Source organism: Peromyscus eremicus, chromosome 8b (genome assembly GCF_949786415.1).
Source record: "Peromyscus eremicus chromosome 8b, PerEre_H2_v1, whole genome shotgun sequence".
NCBI lineage: Eukaryota > Metazoa > Chordata > Mammalia > Rodentia > Cricetidae > Peromyscus > Peromyscus eremicus.
Window position 1 is genome coordinate 60,553,240 of NC_081424.1, and position 19,106 is coordinate 60,572,345.

The window sequence follows — 19,106 nt, forward strand, 5'->3', positions numbered from 1 at the left end:
AGGCGCCTTGGGGCAGGAGGGCGGCGCGCGGGGGGGGGGGGTGCATCTCTTGGAGCCTGTGTGAGTGTGCACGCCTGTAAGGTGTGCCCTTGTGTTCGCTTGAAGGAGGTGTGCAAGCAGCCCCAACACGCGTTTGTCGGGCCCTGGTAGCCCTTGCCTTCTCCTTCGCAGCCCTGAGCGCCGGGCGGCCCCTGCGCGGGCGCGGTGGCCGAGGGAGGTGGGGCCAAGGGAGGAGATCTGCGGGCGGGAGGGCGGAGAGGGCGGGAGGGGTGGATCCGGGAAGCTAGGGCTATTTGACAGCACCAGGGGCAGCCGCAGAGTTCGAGGAGCGCCGGCCGGAGCGCATCTGGAGGGGCCGGGCGGTCTCCACCAGCGGCCGCAGGACCGCGGAGCAGCTGTAACTTGCCCGCCCGCTCGCCGGCGCGCTCGCACACCCGCTCTCCGCCGCGTGCCAGGGCGCAGCGCGTGGAGCGCCTGCCTCGCTTGGTCCCCTCTAGCGTCACCATGCTGCCGCCGCAGCTGTGCTGGCTGCCGCTGCTCGCCGCGCTGCTCCCGCCTGTGCCTGCGCAGAAGTTCTCGGCGCTGACGGTAAGTCCTGAGCCCCCGCTTTCCCCCTCGTTCCTCACTCGGGACCCAGGCTCTCCTCTGGGACAAGGCTCCAGGAGCAGGTGGCCCGGTGAGCTCCAACAGGTGGGTCCGGGAGCGTCCCATGCCTTGCGTGTCCAGGGTCGATAGCTACTCGTATATGAGGGACTGCGGGTCCTACCAGCCCAGGAAAGAAGAGAGTTGGCCCTCGGAGATGTACGAGTCCCCCAATTTGGGTGGGAATGCACGAGCATAGGTACAAGTATCTGGGCCACCGATGTCCCGCAGCTGTCTCAGGACAAACTCACGGTAACTGGGCACTCACCTTGCCAATGCCGACTCAGTCTGGGGTTAGGAAGTGGGAAGTTTTCAGCTTGGGCGCCATGAGGACCCACTGTTCCCCTCTTTTTGGGGGAAAAGGGGCCGCAGCCCATGGGCTCCACTTGTGGTGGAACGTCGCAGAGACCCCCTTAATTGAGCCGAGGAAGAAGCAGATATGATATTGAGTTAAAGACCATCTTTCTTTTGTTGAAGAACTCACAGAGGAGAAACGATCTGTGGCACAGGAGGCACAGAGGAGCGTCCCTGGTCTCGTGGGTCCTCTCCTCAGTGGCAGGATGCTGTGCGCGCCAGGGCGCGCTCCCGAGCGCGTGTGGCACTGAGGTTGACCGCTCTAAGTTTGTCTCTCTTAGTTGCACTACTGGCTACGCCAAGGCAAGAGGTGAGGTGCCAGAAGCCGAGCTGTGGATGGGGGCTGAGCCAGTCCACCTCGGGCCAACACAACCGCGGCCACTCCGCCAGGACGGTGTCTGCAGATCCCAGCGGGCAGTCCTTGTGTGGCCCGCGCGCTAGCAAGTCCATAATTAATGCAATCTGCAGAAACGAAAGCATTCCACTTAAACGTGTTTTTGAACAAGTGCTTGAGAAAACACTAAGGTGGTGATCAGGCCCCCATGGAGAGGTGTGTTGCCACGGCCAGGCCAGTGCCCTCGGGAGGTGCTTATCCTATGGGAAACCAGGGCTGGCCCAGGAGCTCAGGCTCTTTACAAAACCAAGCTGCCGGCCAGCCTGTTGCTTTTTTCTTTCTCTCTCTTTCTCTCGTTTTCAGCAGCTTGAAGAGGGAAGATTGAGTGAGTTCATTGTTCATACCTAAAATTCTTCTGGAGCAGTCCGAGGGCCCTGCCTTGTGTCTCATGAGTGACTGATAGATTAGAACTGTAGCTAGAAGGTGGAGGGAGTTTTCACCCACTCAATCTTGCCCTACCCTGAAAGAAGCCCAAAGGACTGCATGTATGTATTCATATATGGATGTGTGATGTGCGGATAGATGTGCATGTACATACAGAGCTCACGCACACACTCCAAGTGAATTAAAGTCCACAGGGAAACAGACCAATTCCCAAAAGGAGGTCTTAGCACCATCTTTGTGAGCGCCAAGAAGCAGCTGCCTGCAGTTTCTAAAAGAACCAAATAGACATTTCTTCCCCTGTTCTCTCTCTCTCTCTCTCTCTCTCTCTCTCTCTCTCTCTCTCTCTCTCTCTTTCTCTCTCTCTCTCTCTCTCTCTCTCTCTCTCTCTCTCTCTCTCTCTCTCTCTCTCTGTCGTGTGTGTGTGTGTGTGTGTGTGTGTGTGTGTGTGTGTGTGTGTTTAGGTTGCTAATGAAGACAGTTTAAAACTCAGCAGATTTTCTTCTCTTCTTGTCCTGTTGTCCTGCCCCTTTTGGAAACTTCTTGATTTCAAGCTCTCATCCTTTGTCTCCTTATACTGTTGTAAGGGTCTCCTGGGCTCCGAGGGTGCCAGCAGCTTGTGGGGTCCCTTTACTGGAGCTGGTAGCTGGTCTTAACACTCTATAGGAAGTGCCCCATTTAATGTGCTCCCCAAGAACACTTTGTTTTAAAAATCACCTTAACACATAAAATGCTGTTTCTTTTGCATCCAGGAGAAATATTTAAAGCTATAAACTATTGTCATAATTCTTCTCCCCTCACCCCCAATATAGAAAATTAAGACTGTGGTTGCAATAGAAAGTACTTGAGGTATAATTGAAATTTGAGTGGTGAGCCACTGGGAAATATAAGATGTTCTGGATTTTTCTGTGATACTAATTTTTCTGTGTGTTACCTTTTGTTCGTCGGAGAAGTCTTCAGGTTCCTGAAGCCTAACTTAAAGAACAGCCTCCTCTGCACAAAGATTAAATTCTGCCTCTAGTAAATGACAGAAGTGTTAGTCTGTAGGACTGCATGGGACTCAGTTCATAGAAGTGTGTAGAACTCAATTTGTGGAGGTACCTAGAGCTCTCAGTTCACAGGAGTGCATGGGACTCAGTCCATGACAGTGTGTGGCACTCTATCTACAAGGGTGTGTGTGACTCACAGTTCATGGGGATGTGTGAGAGCCAGGTCTTTTCTTGATGGGTGTCTGATCTTATGCAAGGGACTTAACTTCTTTGGTCTCCTGTGGTCTTACCTATAGAATGAGGATGAAGACTACCTAGCATGTACTAAGGGTAAAAGCTAACATTTGGTGTACCTGGGCCATGCTCATTCTCCAATCCAGATAGTGCTGTTGGTTCATGGAAGGGAGTTTCCGAAACCATAGCCACCAGCTTACATGCGGTGGTGCCCTTAAGGAGTGTTTGTATATTGGCTCTATTGGAATAGATCTCCTGCCTGGCTTAGTTGAGACAAATTGTATGGACTGTCCAGGCAGATGGGAAGAGCACGTTTTCTGCCTCCTTTTGTCCTGTCTATTTCCTCTAGAAACAAGTAAACTGATTCACTTCTTGGGGAGGAAATGTGCAAGGACAGAGCCAGCCCGTGGGTTTTTCCATGGCCTGGTTGTGCACAGACATTGGCGTTATTTCCAGTAAGCTGCGGGCATTCTGCTGTGCTCTTTGTGTTCTTCAACTTGGGTTTTTGGAGGGAAGGAGAGTGGGGAGACAATATTTTGCAAGTGTGGATTCAGAAGAGCATTGTTGATGATCAGTCTGTGATCTGCTGTTGATTGTCCTGTTTCCTGCGGCACTTGAGTGACGGTTGAGTGGAGGGTATGGACCACGCTGCTGAGACACTTCATCCCTCAGTCTGGATGTTCAACAAACTCATCACATTTCTCTTTCCTCATCTGGCCACACGTTTTTACTATATTCGATGCTCTGAGAAGACGTTCATTCTCCAGAGAAGACATAAGGCAGACTTGAAGGCTGTGAAGGTGGAGGGAACTGAAGACAATGTTTCCTACTAGGAACACATTTACATGATGTCTAAACCCAAACATTTAGTTTTGATTTGAAATGAGGATCATGAATAACTTCCGGCCTGGTAGGATATGGTAGGCGACCCTGGATGCATGTGGGCTACCATGGCTCAGGGGTTTAAGAAATCTTGTACCTCCGTGACCAGCCAAGTCTATAAGATGGGGAGGCCATAAAGACTGGCTGTGGCTTGTGGAATTGGAGGTGAAAGGTAATGTTTATAGGATTAAAAATGATGTTAAATGACACATGATTCCAGACATTCAAGCACAAGCTTACACCAAGGAAATTAGTACTTTGAAGCTGGAGAAGAAAATGGAAGAGATCATTTCTATTTGTGGATGAGTTCATTTACAAGAGATGAAATGGACAGCCCCGTGTGGTATCAGGTAGGGAGTAGGGCTCTGCCACTAATTGTGTGTCTTTAGACTTCCAATATCAATGCCTGTATCTAATATTAGATTGCAGCCCACATGAGAAGTTTCAGAATGTGAGTTCATGTTTCATTGAATTCTAATTTCACATGGACTAAAACCAAATTACTCCAAGTGAGAACCATGGATACGTTCTTCTGTGGTCTTCTAGTTCCAGGCTGGAAATCAAAAAGCAAAGGTTGTAATTCAACACAAATAAACAGCATGGAGCAAGACGTCAACTCACATTTATATTTTAGAATAAAAAAGGAATTATAAATGAGAATTTTATACTATGATAGCTGGCCAAATTAACCAGGTTTTCAACACCAAGAAGGTCACGGGACGGCTTTGCTTTGATGAAACACAAGTATATTCATATTCACAGTGTGGCTTACAGTAAAACTGGCATAGGGTGCACACATGCAAACTCTCTCTCCCCCTCTCTCCCTCTTTCTCTCTCTCCCTCTCTCTCTTTGTCCCTCTCTCTGTCCCCCCTCTGTGTCTCTCCATCCCTCCCTCTGTCCTTCCTGCCCTCTCTCTCTGTGTCTCTGTCTCTCTGTCTCTCTGTCCCTCTCTCTCCATCTCTCTGTCTCTCTCTCTGTCTCTCTGTCTCTCTCTGTCTGCCTGTCTGTCTTTCTCTGTCCCTCTCTCTCCATCTCTCTGTCTCTCTCTCTGTCTCTCTGTCTCTCTCTGCCTGTCTGTCTGTCTCTCTCTCTCTGTCCCTCTCTCCCTCTCTGTCCCCCCCCCCCGTCCCTCTCTCCCTCTCCCCCTCTCTCTGTCCCTCTCTCTTTCTCTCCCCTCTCTCTCCCTGCCCTGTGTAGTGTTAACATCATTGCTTCCTTGTTCCTAGCTTCACTTCTCCGTCCATCCAGTGCCGTCACAGTTACACTTGGGCCTGTGACCACCTTCTCCCCAGTGTTGAGATTCTGTTTCTTTTCCTCCTGGCCCTCACTGCAGCTCCAGAAGGGAGTCCTCAGTCAGCTTCTGTACTTCGCATGCTCAGCCCTGTGCCCCTGCGCTGCGGTCTGTGGTTCCGGAGAACCTCTTCTTCTCCCCAGAACCTGGCACTGACAGAGAGGATTCCTCTAAGAGCCCCGAGGGCTCAGAGGGCCAGGGGCAGTGGGTAAGCCGGATCTAGAAATTCTAGTGAAGGCTTCCCCACTAGGGCCGTTCTGTGCCTGTCCTGGAGTTACACACTGCAGCCACTTTTAAAGGAATAAGACCATACGTTTGTTGGCAACAACCAAAATTACAACTGGCTCATGCAAGTTCCCCCTCCAGATTTGGATGTTTTATCTTTTAGATCCAGTAACCAAGGAAATAGCAACAAAGAATCCAATTTGAGCCCCAAATGGGTGCACCCCAGGGTTGAGTGCTCCTTGAGATTAAGTCAATTACTTGATGTTTCAGAGCATTGTTTGCCCTGGTCAGCTCATATGATACCACAAAGGACCAGAAAAGAAAGCAGGTCTCTCCAGACGGAGACCCCAGCATTTGTGCAAAAGAACCAGTTATGGGTTGATGGTGATGAGGGTGGGGTCCTGAAAGAGCAGTGAAGTTGTCACATGCTCCAGGGTGCTCCCTCTTGGAGCTGGACTCAGAAGCCCTCATGCTGGCCCCAGAGGACTATGCTGGCCACGCCTCTCTGGTCGCACAGGTGTGTGCACACCTGCTAGCACTTATGCTTTCGCAAAGAGCTCAGAAACCCAGCAGATATGTTGGCAGCACTCTGAGCAACAATGGTAGCATGTTGTTGGGGTAGTAGATATGTGATTGTCATTCCTAGGGTACCTTTAGCTTCAGGGCAGCAAGGCTGTGAATGCCTGAGGTGGGAAGTGTCTCTGTGTTTAGCTGACAAACCTTCCTGAATCTTTTCCAACTTCATTACTTTATTGTGCTCTGATTTTTATCCATTGTTACAGACATACTATACAAGTAAAACCCCAGCCCCAATGTTTAAGAGTTCATACCAAATCTGCTTTCTTTTCTCTTTGGTCACATCCAGGCTAGGCTTGCCTCTGCCTTACAGTCTGTCTTGGTCTTTGAGGGTTCCATGTAGACTCCTTTCCTTCTCTGTGGGTTTCATCCACACACATGCCTTTTGTTTCCTACATCAGATGCTTATTATAACATCAAGAACAACATATCAATCTAAAATATGGAGAGATCTTAGCATAGGCATATTTCACATTTATGTACTCACTATAGCATCTTTCCTTAGAGATTAAGTAAAAGTAAACCGATTTGATAGGATATAGTCATCTCTATTGATAACCATTCTGATATGAAATAGAGATTTCATGATTTGGGCAGTGGCGGTGCACACCTTTAATCTCAGCACTCTGGAGGCAGAGGCAGGCGGATCTCTGAGTTTAAGGCCAGCTTAGTCTGCAGAGTGAGTTTCAGGACAGCCAGGGCTACACAGAGAAACTCCATCTTGCAAAACAAACAAACAAACAATAGAGATTTCACAATAATGAAGGAAATTTTATCTGTGCTCATAATTTAGAAAATAATTGAAAATTATTTACTGTGCAGGTTAGTTTTGATTATTGATTAGTTCATTCAACAGAGGATGTGGGTCTATGTAGTTAAGTTTTTCCTAATTATAATTAAACATTTTAAAATTTAGCTTTTAAAGGCTGGGAAGATGCCTCATTCAGTGACATGTTTGCCTCGCAAGTACAAGAACTTGGGTTTGATTTTAAGAACTCACGTTTTTAAAAAGCTAGGCATGGCAGCATGCATTTAGAATCTCAGTGTTGGAGAACCAGAGACGGTCCAATCCCTGTCACTTGTTACCTGTCAGCCTAGCCTACCTGGTGAGCTCCAGGCCAATGTAAGACCAGTCTCAAGTATACAAAGAAGGATATGAATGACATCCAAGGCTGTCCTTTGACCTCTATCTGTACATGTAAACATGCATATTCACCCACCCACACACACATGCACCTTCATATGCAAACATACCCACATACGTGTGTATCTGTGTGTGAGGGTGGGTGTGCATACACACACACACACACACACACACACACACACACATGTGTGCAAGCTAAGACCTTAGTGTTATTTTGCTTTCTGGTGTTGGCACGATGTGCGAGGGGGAAGAGGAGAAGTATTTTTGAGTTTTTCATCTGTTTACTGTTTGGGGTTCCAGGCAATGACACTTCCTGCATGTGGAAGCTGCTCCTGAAGCTGTCTATGTGGTTTTCTGAGCTTTATGAGAGTGTGAAATGCATGTTGTATTATTCCATCATATTTCTGTGTCAAAGGAGAGTCCAACCAAGGATGGCAATAGGTCTGTTTTCAGGGACCCATTACATTCTTCATAGGGAAATGAATAGACAAAGAGTATTCCTGTTGTTCTGGCTGAAACAGTGGCTCTACCCTGTCTGTCCTGCCTCTAAGGGACGATGAGTTCCAGGGCACACACCATCACTTCACCTTCTTTTAGAGGAGCTTATCTCTTAAAAGGGGTGTGAAGAGGAAGGAGACAGAGAGAGAGAGAGAGAGAGAGAGAGAGAGACTGAGACTAAGAAGGGGGAGCAGAGGAAAGTGGATCCTGCTATTGAAGAAAACCAGATATATGGATCACGGGCTTTTTCTGGGACAGTCTTGGCCAGACCTGCTGCCTCGGGAAGTGAGTGAGTGCACAGGACACTTTACACTTTGAAATAGGGGGTGAAACACTGAACTCTGCCCCTTTCTCTTACTTGGGATTAAATGCATGACACAGTGCCCTCCCAGGACACCCTGCCTGGAGTTGCCTGCAGGAGTGTTTAGGGACTTTGATTCCAGTGGGGCTGGAATCTTCATTTCAAAACTTGGCCTGCTCACCAAGCAACGAGAATCGATGTCATTTCCTTTTCTTTGAGAACTGTTCGTTCATCCCAGTGTTGAAAGGAGACGGCAGGACTCTATACGGGCCACCTTCTTTGTCCCTATCCCTGTCTTCTTGGACCTGTGTCTGCTGTCAGTGCTAGCCGGGTTCATGTGGGTTAGTTACATGAGGAGCTGACATTGCAGTACTCGGTGCTTGCGTGGGATGGTGACCCTTACTGGTTCCTCCGTTGACCCCCACAGAGCGGTTACTGGCCATCTCAAACATGTGACTATCCATACCAGACAAGTGTCAAAATTCATTATCATAAACACAGCCTTGAACTACGGCAGATGTTGGTGTCTGGCGGATATTCCTAATGACTTTCTGAGATCGTATCCAGTCACCCTTAGCTGTGTTTTTGTTGGTAAACTTTGCTGTTACAGGGATACTTTATCATTGCTGCTCGCTGGCATTTTCACTTGGACGCCTAATTTCAGGTTGGAAATATCCTTCAGATGGTGCAAATGTGGTGTGTTCATGTTTCCTCATGTAGAGGGGCTTCCTTAGCCCCTGGGGTGGGCTTGTCCAGACTTGTGCCCCCAGTTGAGGCTCAGATGATTTCCGTTTGCTGTGCAGTAGTCAACTGTCGCTGGAAAAAGCCTCAGGAGACTTGGAGCATTGTAGTCTCCAGCCCTCTCATGATTTAACAATGGTCATTGGTAAAATGCTGAATTGGATCTCCAAGTTGCACTACACCATTAGGTAGGTGAGGCTGTGTGGTCAGCTGAGGCTGTTCACAACTGTGGATTGTGATTCCAGCCCTCCCTATGTGGACAGCTTCCTTCCTGGACACCTCACACCCCTAGCCCTTCTGAGTAATAGCACGTGGTCTCTCGTACATGGAATTGAGATGTACTAATAACACACTGTTTCTTTTTCCCACTCTGTGCTGTTCTCTCAGCTTTCTGAGCTCTTCCAGGTAATATCTCACTGTCTCATCGTCTCCCTACCAGATGACTATAAATATATGTCCTAGCTGCGCTTAGCTCCGAGTTTTGAGATCCCCTGAGGGTGAGGAAAGTGAGCAATAGCTGTGACCTGAACATACACGCTCAGGTTCTTTCTTGAGCGGATACACAGATAGGTGCTGTGCCAATCAGCGCTTCACTCTTAAAAGGTTTATCTTTTGGGTAGAGTTGCCAAAGACAGAGCTTTCTATTCATAGACATAATCCAGGTGGAGCTGGGAGTTCTCTTTCTGTGCTCTTGGCGCCTCTCCCCCCCCCCCCTCCTCCCAGAGACATCCAGGTGCAATCACTGGGCAGTATCAACCTACCCGGGGTCTCCACCCTTCAGAAAGTGCTTCGAATGTTTCCTGGATCCGCCACAGGAGGGAGCCCAAAGGTGCAAGCTCTGTCTTCCAGAGGGGCTGAAGGTGGGGCTGGAATTCCCGCCACAGCAGATTCCAGCTTCCAACTACCCCCAGGCTCTGCCACTTAGCCTGTTCCAACTTTCCAGTCTCAGACATTTAACTCGAGTCACAAAATCCCAACTGAGGGAATTAAAAAGCAGGGACACTGTATTTGATGCTTCTAATAACTTTATTTAGAAGTCTGGGACATTGATGTTAAACTCAGTGTTACTCCCCAAATATCAGATAGGAGTAGAAGGGTTGGCTTTAAAACAAGCCAGGTTGGGGGAGAGAACAGGAAGCTGGGCATCTTCTGGGTTACTATTGTGTTTCTGTTGCAGACTTAATTACCCTGTCAGTTTTAAAGCAATGACTAGAGTTATTTTATTTGCTAAATTAATATTACGTCTGTGTTCTTCACAGTAAAGCTCCAAAACGTGACATTTTAATGATTTTAACCTATAATAAAAGAACAATAGCAAATTATCATTCTGTGTTCAGCATTGCAAAACTTTGTTCCTTTTTAGTTCAGTAAGTTCAAATGTGCTTTATGGAAGTCCTTTGGGAAGATGAACTACCAGCTTTATTTCCTTTGAGACACATCCTTATCAGACATATACTTGAGTGTGTGTGTGTGTGTGTGTGTGTGTGTGTGTGTGTGTGTGTGTGCTCCCACATGCTTATTGGGACCATTCTTCTTGTTAGATATATTCTACACAGAGGCTCTGATGAGACACACTCTCATGCATATTTTTACAGAGACTTCATTGGCATCTGGCTCAAAAACCATTTACGTTTCTCTATTCCAAAGACAGGAGGGAAATTAAACATCACTAATGCCCCCACTCAAATTCACGAAACCATTCTGCCATTTCTATTGCTTTTTCCTCTTCTCTTTCTATTTTCTTTGAAATGTGCTAAACATACCTGCCTATTGTCCAGCTGCTTTGAATGAAGAAGCCTCTTCAGGAGAAGGGAGTCTTTCCTTCCTCCTTCATCTCCCCTTCCCTCCTTCCTTCTATCCCTCTGTGTTTCCATCTGTCCCTGTCTCTGTCTCTTTATCTCCCATGCTTTTCCCAGTGTGCACACTCCTCGTCCCTTTCTGCCTCACCCCCACCCCCTGACTGGATCTCTTGCTGTCATGTAGCTGGGCTCTGCCAGGCTCCAGCTGCTGGTGAGTCTAGGAAACACCAGTGAGGTTGTCATGAGCTCTCGTGAAGAGAGAGGCAGGGGTAGCAAGATGTCTGAAGCAGAGAATGTAAGAAAGGTAAGAGAGAGAGAGTCCAGAGCCGGTCTCTTCTGCTTTGAATCTGACAATGTCTCCAAAGCTGACTTGCTTTGGAGAGGTGTCTGGACCCTGAGGTCCCTAACCTGGTGAGTGGCTTAGTTCACCTGAATGGGCTGTTAGGAGAGTATTAGGGATGGCTGGAGGGAGGAGGCTACTTGGAACATGCCTTTCAAGGGTAGATTGTGTCCTTGGAGCCTTTTTATCTCTTTCTCTGCTTGTTGGCTGCTATGTTCTGCCTCACCACACCCAAGGAACCACAGAGCGACGCCTCAGAAACTCTGAACTGAAATAAACCTTTCCTTGGAAAAGTTATTTTCTCAGGTATTCTGTCACGACAAGACACGTGACTAACACATGACTCAGAGCCAAATCTAATGAGTCCTCTATTTTTACTTTTTAATCACTTAAAAAAATAACCTTTCCCTCTGTAAATGCTCTCTGAGTTTCCATTTAATGCGGAACCCAAAATAGTAACTTTTAAACTTAAACAAACAAACAAAAAACACCCTCACAATTTTGTAACTTTTTTTTCTAGCTCAGGGATCTAGAGCTCTCAGGACATGGTGCTGGGGCAGCAGCTTCACTTGAACAGTGACAGCGGGTGCAGCTGAAATTTACACCACAAGCAGGTTGTTCTTTGTAAGGGGTGGTGCACAGTGTGGTAGGAGAGGCAGAAGCTGTCTTGGATGTTCCCTGCCCCCAGAGGCACTTTGTAGGCGGCCAGGCCCCCCCTGCAGGTCTTTGTAGGCGGCCAGGCTCCCTGAAGGATGCTGGGAGCAAAACAGTTCTGATACTGAACACTGCCGTTCTAAATCGATGCTGGTCCTCTCTCTGTGGTGTGTAAGCACACACAGGTGGCTTCTGGGGCTAGCCCACCTCCACACACACACACTGGTGGCTTCCGGGGCTAGCCCACCTCCACACAAAGAGCACTTCTGTGTGGCTCACTCAGGTTAGCTCATCTTTTGTGGTCCCTAAAGGACAGTGTTCTGATTATAAAATGACCTGAAGCTGTCATTTGGAAATATGCAGAATAGTTTGTTCTAGTCATGTGTGTGAGACAGAACCCGTGACATGAGATCTGCAAGTGAGCTGATAACAGACACCAGTGACTCCCACATAGCTTCACACCATCACTCCAGGCCCATGCTCCTTCACAGTGTGGCCTCTGGATGGAAGCTCAGCAGATGTCGCTCAGGGGAAGCCGGGACTTACCACCTGTCTTAGTTAGGGTTTCTATTGCTGTGAGGAGACACTATGACCACAGCAACTCTTATAAAGGAAAACATTTAATTGGAGTGTCTCACTTAAAGTTCAAGTGATTCAGTCCATTATCATCATGGTAGGGAGCATGGTGGCATGCAAGCAGACATGGTGCTGGCTACATTCTTGATCAGAAGGCAACAGGAAGTGGACTATCTCACTAGCGGTATCTTGAGCATGTATGAGACCTCAAAGCCCACCCCCACAGTGACACACTTCCTCCAACAAGGCCACACCTACTCCAACAAAGTCACACCTCCCATTAGTGCCACTCCCTTTGGGGAACATTTTCTTTCAAACCACACCACACCACCTAGTGGTTCTATGTCTTTTTTCTTGTCTTCTTAGCTGATAGCAATGGGCTGGCTTTATTCCTTCCTTCCCTCCTCCTCCTGCACTTCTTCACCTTTGATTTGTCCTCTTACCTTCTTTCCACAGGGAGGGTGGCATCCCACCCCAGTCTGCTCTCCTTACAGTAAAACAGACACTGTGAGTCTCTTGTGTGCTGTGTTCCCACACAGTGAGATAGGGGCCTTTGGGACATTTTCCAAAATATCTAACTCTAGAGGAGCTTGGCAAAAAGACCCGGTGTGTTATAGGTGGAAGACCCAGTGCATGAAGGCCTCCACTGGGCACCAGTTCCCTAAGGCCCCATGAGCACCATGTGGGTGGTACAGGGACTTGAGGTAACATGGGCTCCAGGTACATTGTTGCCTGAGCCAGCGTTCTGTGTGTGTCCTGGACTCAATGCTTGTTGTGGTGGACCTGCTCTTGAGTCTCAGTCTCCTGCGTTATACATGGGAAGAGGGTCCTCAGTCACCGCCCTTGTGACTTCAGTCTGGCCCGTCCACATTCTGTGTCTCGTTGCTACAGGTCAGAGCTAGACTCCTGGTGAACGCAAGGCTCTCAGAGCCGAAGTGTACCGTGCTGGTGGGCTTGGCTGCTGATGCAGAACGCTTGCTCCCACCTCCCAATGTTCAGTGCCTCGGGGTTCCCTGTCACTGTCAGCATCTGCCTCTTACTTTATACAACCTCCCTTCCCCCAGAAAGGCCTCTTGGCTTGTAGTGGCTGAAACCTCTGTTCTGTGTGTAAACAAAACAGAAAGCTGGACATTGGTTGGGCCTGTTATTATATTTATTCTCATTTTTAATGACTAAAGGCTAACTTATCTTTGAAAATAATATACTATAGTGGTAAAACTTTCTGGAATTAAATACTTGGCACTAATTGACAATGATGTAGTTTGGGCAACAATGGCTAACATTTCTGCAGTGTGTGGTATGCACAAAACCCTGTTCAAGATGATTAACTCATATATGTGTGTGTGTGTGTGTGTGTGTGTGTGTGTGTGTGTGTGTATACATGCACGTATATGCATGTATCTTCTAATTCTCACTATTACCCTTAACAATGAGTACCTTTAACTACACCCCTAATAGCACCTGCATCTAATTCTACCTGTTTTAGTTACTTTCCTACTGCTGTGATAAAACACCATGACAGAGGCTACATATCAAGGAAGAATTTATTTGTACTAACAGTTCTAAAGGGATAAGAGTCCATCACCATCATGGCAGGGAAGCATGGTGGCAGGCAGGCAGGATGGTGGAGCAGCAAACCGAGAGCTCCCATCCTAAACCACAAGCAGGAGGCAGAGAGAGTAAACTGGAAATGACACATGGCTTTCGAAACCTCAAGGCCCATCCCCATTGGCTTACTTCCTCCAATAAGGTCACACCCCCTAGGTCTCCCCAAACAGCCTCATTCAAATGTCTGAGGCTATGGGGGACATTCTAGTTCAAACCACCACATTTACCCCTGTCCCCAGAGGCTCGTGGTCATATCACAGTGCAAAATGTATTTAGTCCAACTTCTAAAATCCCATAGGCTTTCCACTTGCTCTTCTGCATTGTAGACCTACACGGAAGTGATTACTAATAACCATAGGACAGAGTCAATATTAGGCTGTTAGGAAATTGCCTCAACCAAGGAAATTAGTCCCTTACTTTTAAATTTCGGCTCAGGCAAGTTCTTAGGACAAGGCCAGCAAGCAGTTACATTGTTCGCCACAGTCTCACAAGGATGGTCTCGAGCCCAGTTGCCAGTGTTGTTTGCTCTGAAACCTTTTGAGCTGGGCTTCCACAGTCCACATCACATGACTTTCAGGACTACTGTTCCAGCAGAACTACTCCTGCAGCCCACCAAACTCTGCTTACAGTGTTCAATTGCTTTTCCAGTGAAAAGTTTCAAAGACTTCCACATTGCTCCCAGTTCCAACATATTCATATTCTTCACAGAAATATCCCACTTCCTGGCACCAACTTCTGTATTAGTTACTTTTCTATTGCCATGGTAAAACACCATGGGCAAAGCAATGTATAGAAGGAAGGTTTATTTGGACTTCTAGCTCCAGAGGGATAAGAGTCCATTACTACCATAGTGGGCATATGCCAAGCATAGCAACAAGCAGACGTCGTGGCTGGAGCAGCTGAGGGCTAACATCCTAAACCACAAACAGGAAGCAGAGAAAGTGAACTGGGAATGGCATGTGGATTTTGAACCCTCAAAGCCCCCCTCCTCCCAGTGACATGCTTCCTTGAGCAAGTGCACACTTCCTCAGCACCCCCAAAGAACACTACCAACTGGGGACCAGTTATTATAATGCCTGAGATTATGAGTGACATCTCATTCAGAACATTACAATATCCTTGGCAGTGGGTGCTAAACTTCATACTTAACAGCATCTATAACTTACTGTATCCCATAGCAATGGGCTTTCTTAACCATACCCTCAGCACCAGGTACATCTTATTGTACCCCTAGGAGCAGATGCTTCTAACTACATCCCTATCAGTGGATAGATACTTTGAACTACACCCTTAATAATGGGTGCATCTAACTGTATCCCTCCCAATGGGCACCCTTATCATACCCATCTTACAGACAAGACAATTGAGATATGGCTTGATTAAATGACACAGCAGGGTCATGGGATGAGTGAGTGTCCAGCCCTGAAGAATGATGTGGGAAAGTTACAGCCAGTACAAGTTGTGAGTCAGGAGCTTGGGCCAGGGCCTAAACCTCACTCTAGTGCTCCATAGATGTGTTCCTGTCAGGGTCACGGGCTTGCTGGACTGGTGTAGAGGAATCTGGGTCATAGGCAGGAAGTATTGGGTCCCAGAACAACCTGGAAAGGATCCGTCTGCAACATCTGGAGGGGATTCTCAGGACATGAGAGGATGAGTTCAGATTGGTCATGCCTGGGAAGGCTGGGGGAGCTAGTGAGAGGCGAGGCTGGAATCTGCTGTGGGAGATGCAGGCAGACCTGCATCAAGAGCTGGGACGGAGGCCGAGCTGGGATAGGCCCAGGCCACTGTGGTCAGCATAGCCTCTCTGGCTCCCCTGCCTCTGAATCACGGGTATTCCTTTCCAATAGTAGGCATCTGGCTTCAACAATCTAGACTGAACAATGTCTGTCACTGAAATCCCAAACTCTTTGGAGACCCCTAAAAGATCCTTTGGTTTATTGTAAAAAATAAAATGTGCTTTGACTGATATGCAGAAGCAGTTTCCTAGGTAAATTTTATTTGTGCAAACTTACAGCCAAGATTAAAGCGGCCCACTCACTTGACTGACCACTGGACCCCCGACGTGAAGTACATCCCTGAACTCTAACCTCCAGGCAGTTGTCCAGAATTATGGGGTATCCTTTCAGGCAATCAAAAGACGTCTTAGAAGTGATACGATGATATAACAGATATTTATATAAGTAAATAGTATATTTTGCAAAATAGTAGTTGTGACTTGTCACAGCAATTTTGGACTATCTCTGCAAGGCTTTCCTCTGTGGTGTTTGGAAGCATTGTTACAAAGAACGTGTCACAGTGCCTTACTAGTTATACCTGAGGATAGATGTGGGGCAGGAGACATGTAAAGAGAGAAGAAATCTCTTTCAGTTGGCCTCACTGTGGCACTAGAAGATTTAGCATCTTGTCTACTCAGTGCCTTCATTTGATAAGGGGACATTTGAGAATGTACAGTGATGGGCACCCAGGTATGGCACACAAAATTTGTCCATTCTACCATCTGCTGCACACCTTTGCTGGCTCTACAATTAAGTCAAGGCCATGTTTAACATGGACACAACCAGGGACAGCCTCAGATACTCAAAGTGTAGACATATGTGTTTATTATTTTGGGAGGAAATATGTTAAAAGGCAATAACTTTACTCATTAAAATTGATTATGTATATATTGTGTCAGTTGCATGGTGGATTGGCTTTGATTTAGATACTTATTCGGTCATGAATGGAAAGCCTGCAGACACTCTGGGGCCATGAGTGTCTATAGAGATGTGCAGACTCAGGGCTCAGCACCTCTTTCTTGCTAGTGTTGAGCACAGTGGAAATGCCAGGGAGCCACCAGGAGACACAGTTCTACAGGGCATCTTTAGAAACACCATGAAGGGCAACTTAGAAGTTTGTACTCACCTTGAAGCAAATAGACTGAGGTGGAATCTCTGAGTGTCTTTTCATTGCTATGGGTTGAGTTCCCAGCAGTTTTCTGTCAGTCTGGTAATAGGTGTCTTAGTCAGCGCTCTATTGCTGTGAAGGGACACCATGACCAAGGCAGCTCTTACAAAAGGAAGCATTTAATTGGGGGCTGCCTTACAGTTTCAGAGGTTTAGTCCGTTATCATCATGGTAATGAGCATGGCAGCATGCAGACAGACATGGTGGTGGAGAAGTAGCTGAGAATTAATTCTACATCCTGATCAGCAGGCAACAGGAAGAGAGGGACTGGGCCTAGCATGGGCTTTTGAAATCTCAAAGCCCACCCTCAGTAACACACTTCCTCTAAGACTACACCTCCTCCAACAAGGTCACACCCATATGGGCCACTCTTATTCAGACCACCACACTCCACTCCTGGCCCCCATAGCCTTGTAGCCATATTATAATGCAAAAATGCATTCAGTCCAACTTCAGAAGTCTCCACAGTCTGTCACGGTCTCAACACTGTTTAAAATCCCGAAGTTCAAAGCCTCTTCTGAGATCATGGCAATCTTTTACTGCAAACCTCTCTAAAATCAAAAAGCAGATCACGTACTTCCAATATACAATGGCACAGAATATGTATTACCATTCCAAAATGGAGGAAGGGGAGCATAATGAGGAAATACTAGACCGAAAGAAGACTGAAAACCAGCAGGGAAAACTCAAATCATGCATCTCCATGTCTGATGTCAAAGTGCTCTTCAGAACTTCATCTCCTTCGAGCTTTGTTGACGGCAACAAACTTCTCTCTCTTGGGTTAGTTCCACTCCCTGTTAGCAGCTCTCCTCAGCAGGTAGCCCAAGACTCTGGCATCTCCAATATCTTGGGATTTCCAACTAAATCCAGGCTTCACCCTCACAGCTTCATGCAATGGCCTCTGAGCCTCCATGTAGAGACACCTTGGAAACACACCTGTTCTCAGTGGCTTTTCTTAGCAAAGGAGGGAGAACACAATCCTTTTCTTGTATTCTTGATTCTAAAGAACCACATGGCTGAAGCTGCCAAGTTCTACTGACTTTTGAGGCTGGAATTGGGCCTGCTTATTCACTTACATTTTCATCAGCTTTCTGTTGTTGATGGTTTCCTTCACTGCTGAAACTTTTCTTTAATTCCTTTTCACAAGCTTAGCTGGGTAAGGTCTTGCCCTGAGGTCACTGCTCCCTTTATTCCATTAGGATCAGATTTTTCTTTAAACTTTTTACCTCTTTGAGCACTGGACTTAGCTCCTTTATACTTCCTGGTGCTCCTTTTCTCCTCAAACTGTACACTTCATATTTCTATTTGTCCAGCTTGTTCTATATAAGGCTAGGCTGTCTTGAAATCTCCTCTGCCAATGCCACTAATCCAAACCTTTTCAGTTTAGTCTCAGACAGATTTTTAGGACAAGGGCAAAAAATAGCCATATTCTTGGCCAGATTGCCATAAGAATGGTCTCTAGGCTACTTGGAGATTTCTTAGTGTGCTGTGGTATCCAGTATTCTGTCCTTGAAATATGTTACTAATGTAAACTTAAAAATAGAAAATTCCTTCACTCTCCCTTCTGGAATAGTCCCAGAGGACCAGGCATGAGTCCTGGCTTGACACCTGGGGGTCCAGGGGGTGGCACTTCCAGGCGGGGATGCTGGTCTTCTGCAGGGACACTACTGGTGGAGATCTAATTTGGGTTTTGAAGTGTGTCACCTGCTCTTGGATGAGTCTAGAAGCATTAACTGAGAATGTCACACTCCTGAAAACCTGATCTTCTGCCAGAGATCAGCTTGTCTGTTGTTATTCTGGTCAGTATTCCTGTGCTGGAGGGTTGGACTGCTCTAGGATGGAGGGAGCACTTCTGGATCAGAAGGGCAGTTGGCTTCCACGTCACCAGTTCCACAGCTTCTGTTGGCATGCCCGCCATGCCTAAGACCCAGAAATCCAAGTGTTGTATCATCTCTAAGTCAAAGCTATCCAGACCTGACAATACTATAGTCAAGGATCCGTAAAATAATTTCCCTGGGGCCAGGTGTGGTGTATGCCTTTAATCCTAGCACTTGAGAGGTAGAGGCAGATAGATCTACATGAGTTCAAGGACAGCTTAGTCTATGTAGTGAGTTCCAGGCTATCCAGTGCTACAAATTCAGACTTTTTCTTTAAAAAGCTGTCTGTGCCTGTTCAGTAGTCATGTTTTAACATCCTCTGGATTTCCCTCTCCATTGAGACTTCATCCTATCATTATGGAAACATGCTCAGAACAAGCTTGATCTTCAGTACTTTTCTGTTGTGACGATAAACTACCCTGACAAAAGCAACTTAGGAGGAAGAATTTGTCATGGCTCATAGGTCCAGAGGGACACAGTTCATAAATCATGGTGGGGAAGACATGGCAACAGGTAGGAAGACTTGGTGGCAGGCTGGCCGGTGATAACGCATCCACACTCAGGAAGCAGAGCATGAACAGGAAATGGGGCCAGGCTATGCCCCTTGTGATTCACTTCCTCCAACCAAGTTCCACCTCCTAAAGATTTCACAATCTT

General features: G+C 47.1%; 1 protein-coding gene across 1 annotated transcript in view; it reads left to right on the top strand.

The window, feature by feature from the left end:
• The first annotated feature begins 372 nt into the window (after positions 1-372).
• Positions 373-19,106, top strand: part of Smoc2 (SPARC related modular calcium binding 2) — a 123,846-nt gene continuing 105,112 nt past the window's right edge. The window contains exon 1 of the mRNA XM_059272907.1: positions 373-588. Coding sequence (XP_059128890.1) covers positions 505-588 — 84 coding nt within the window. The 5' untranslated portion in view covers positions 373-504. The remainder of the gene's footprint in view (positions 589-19,106) is intronic.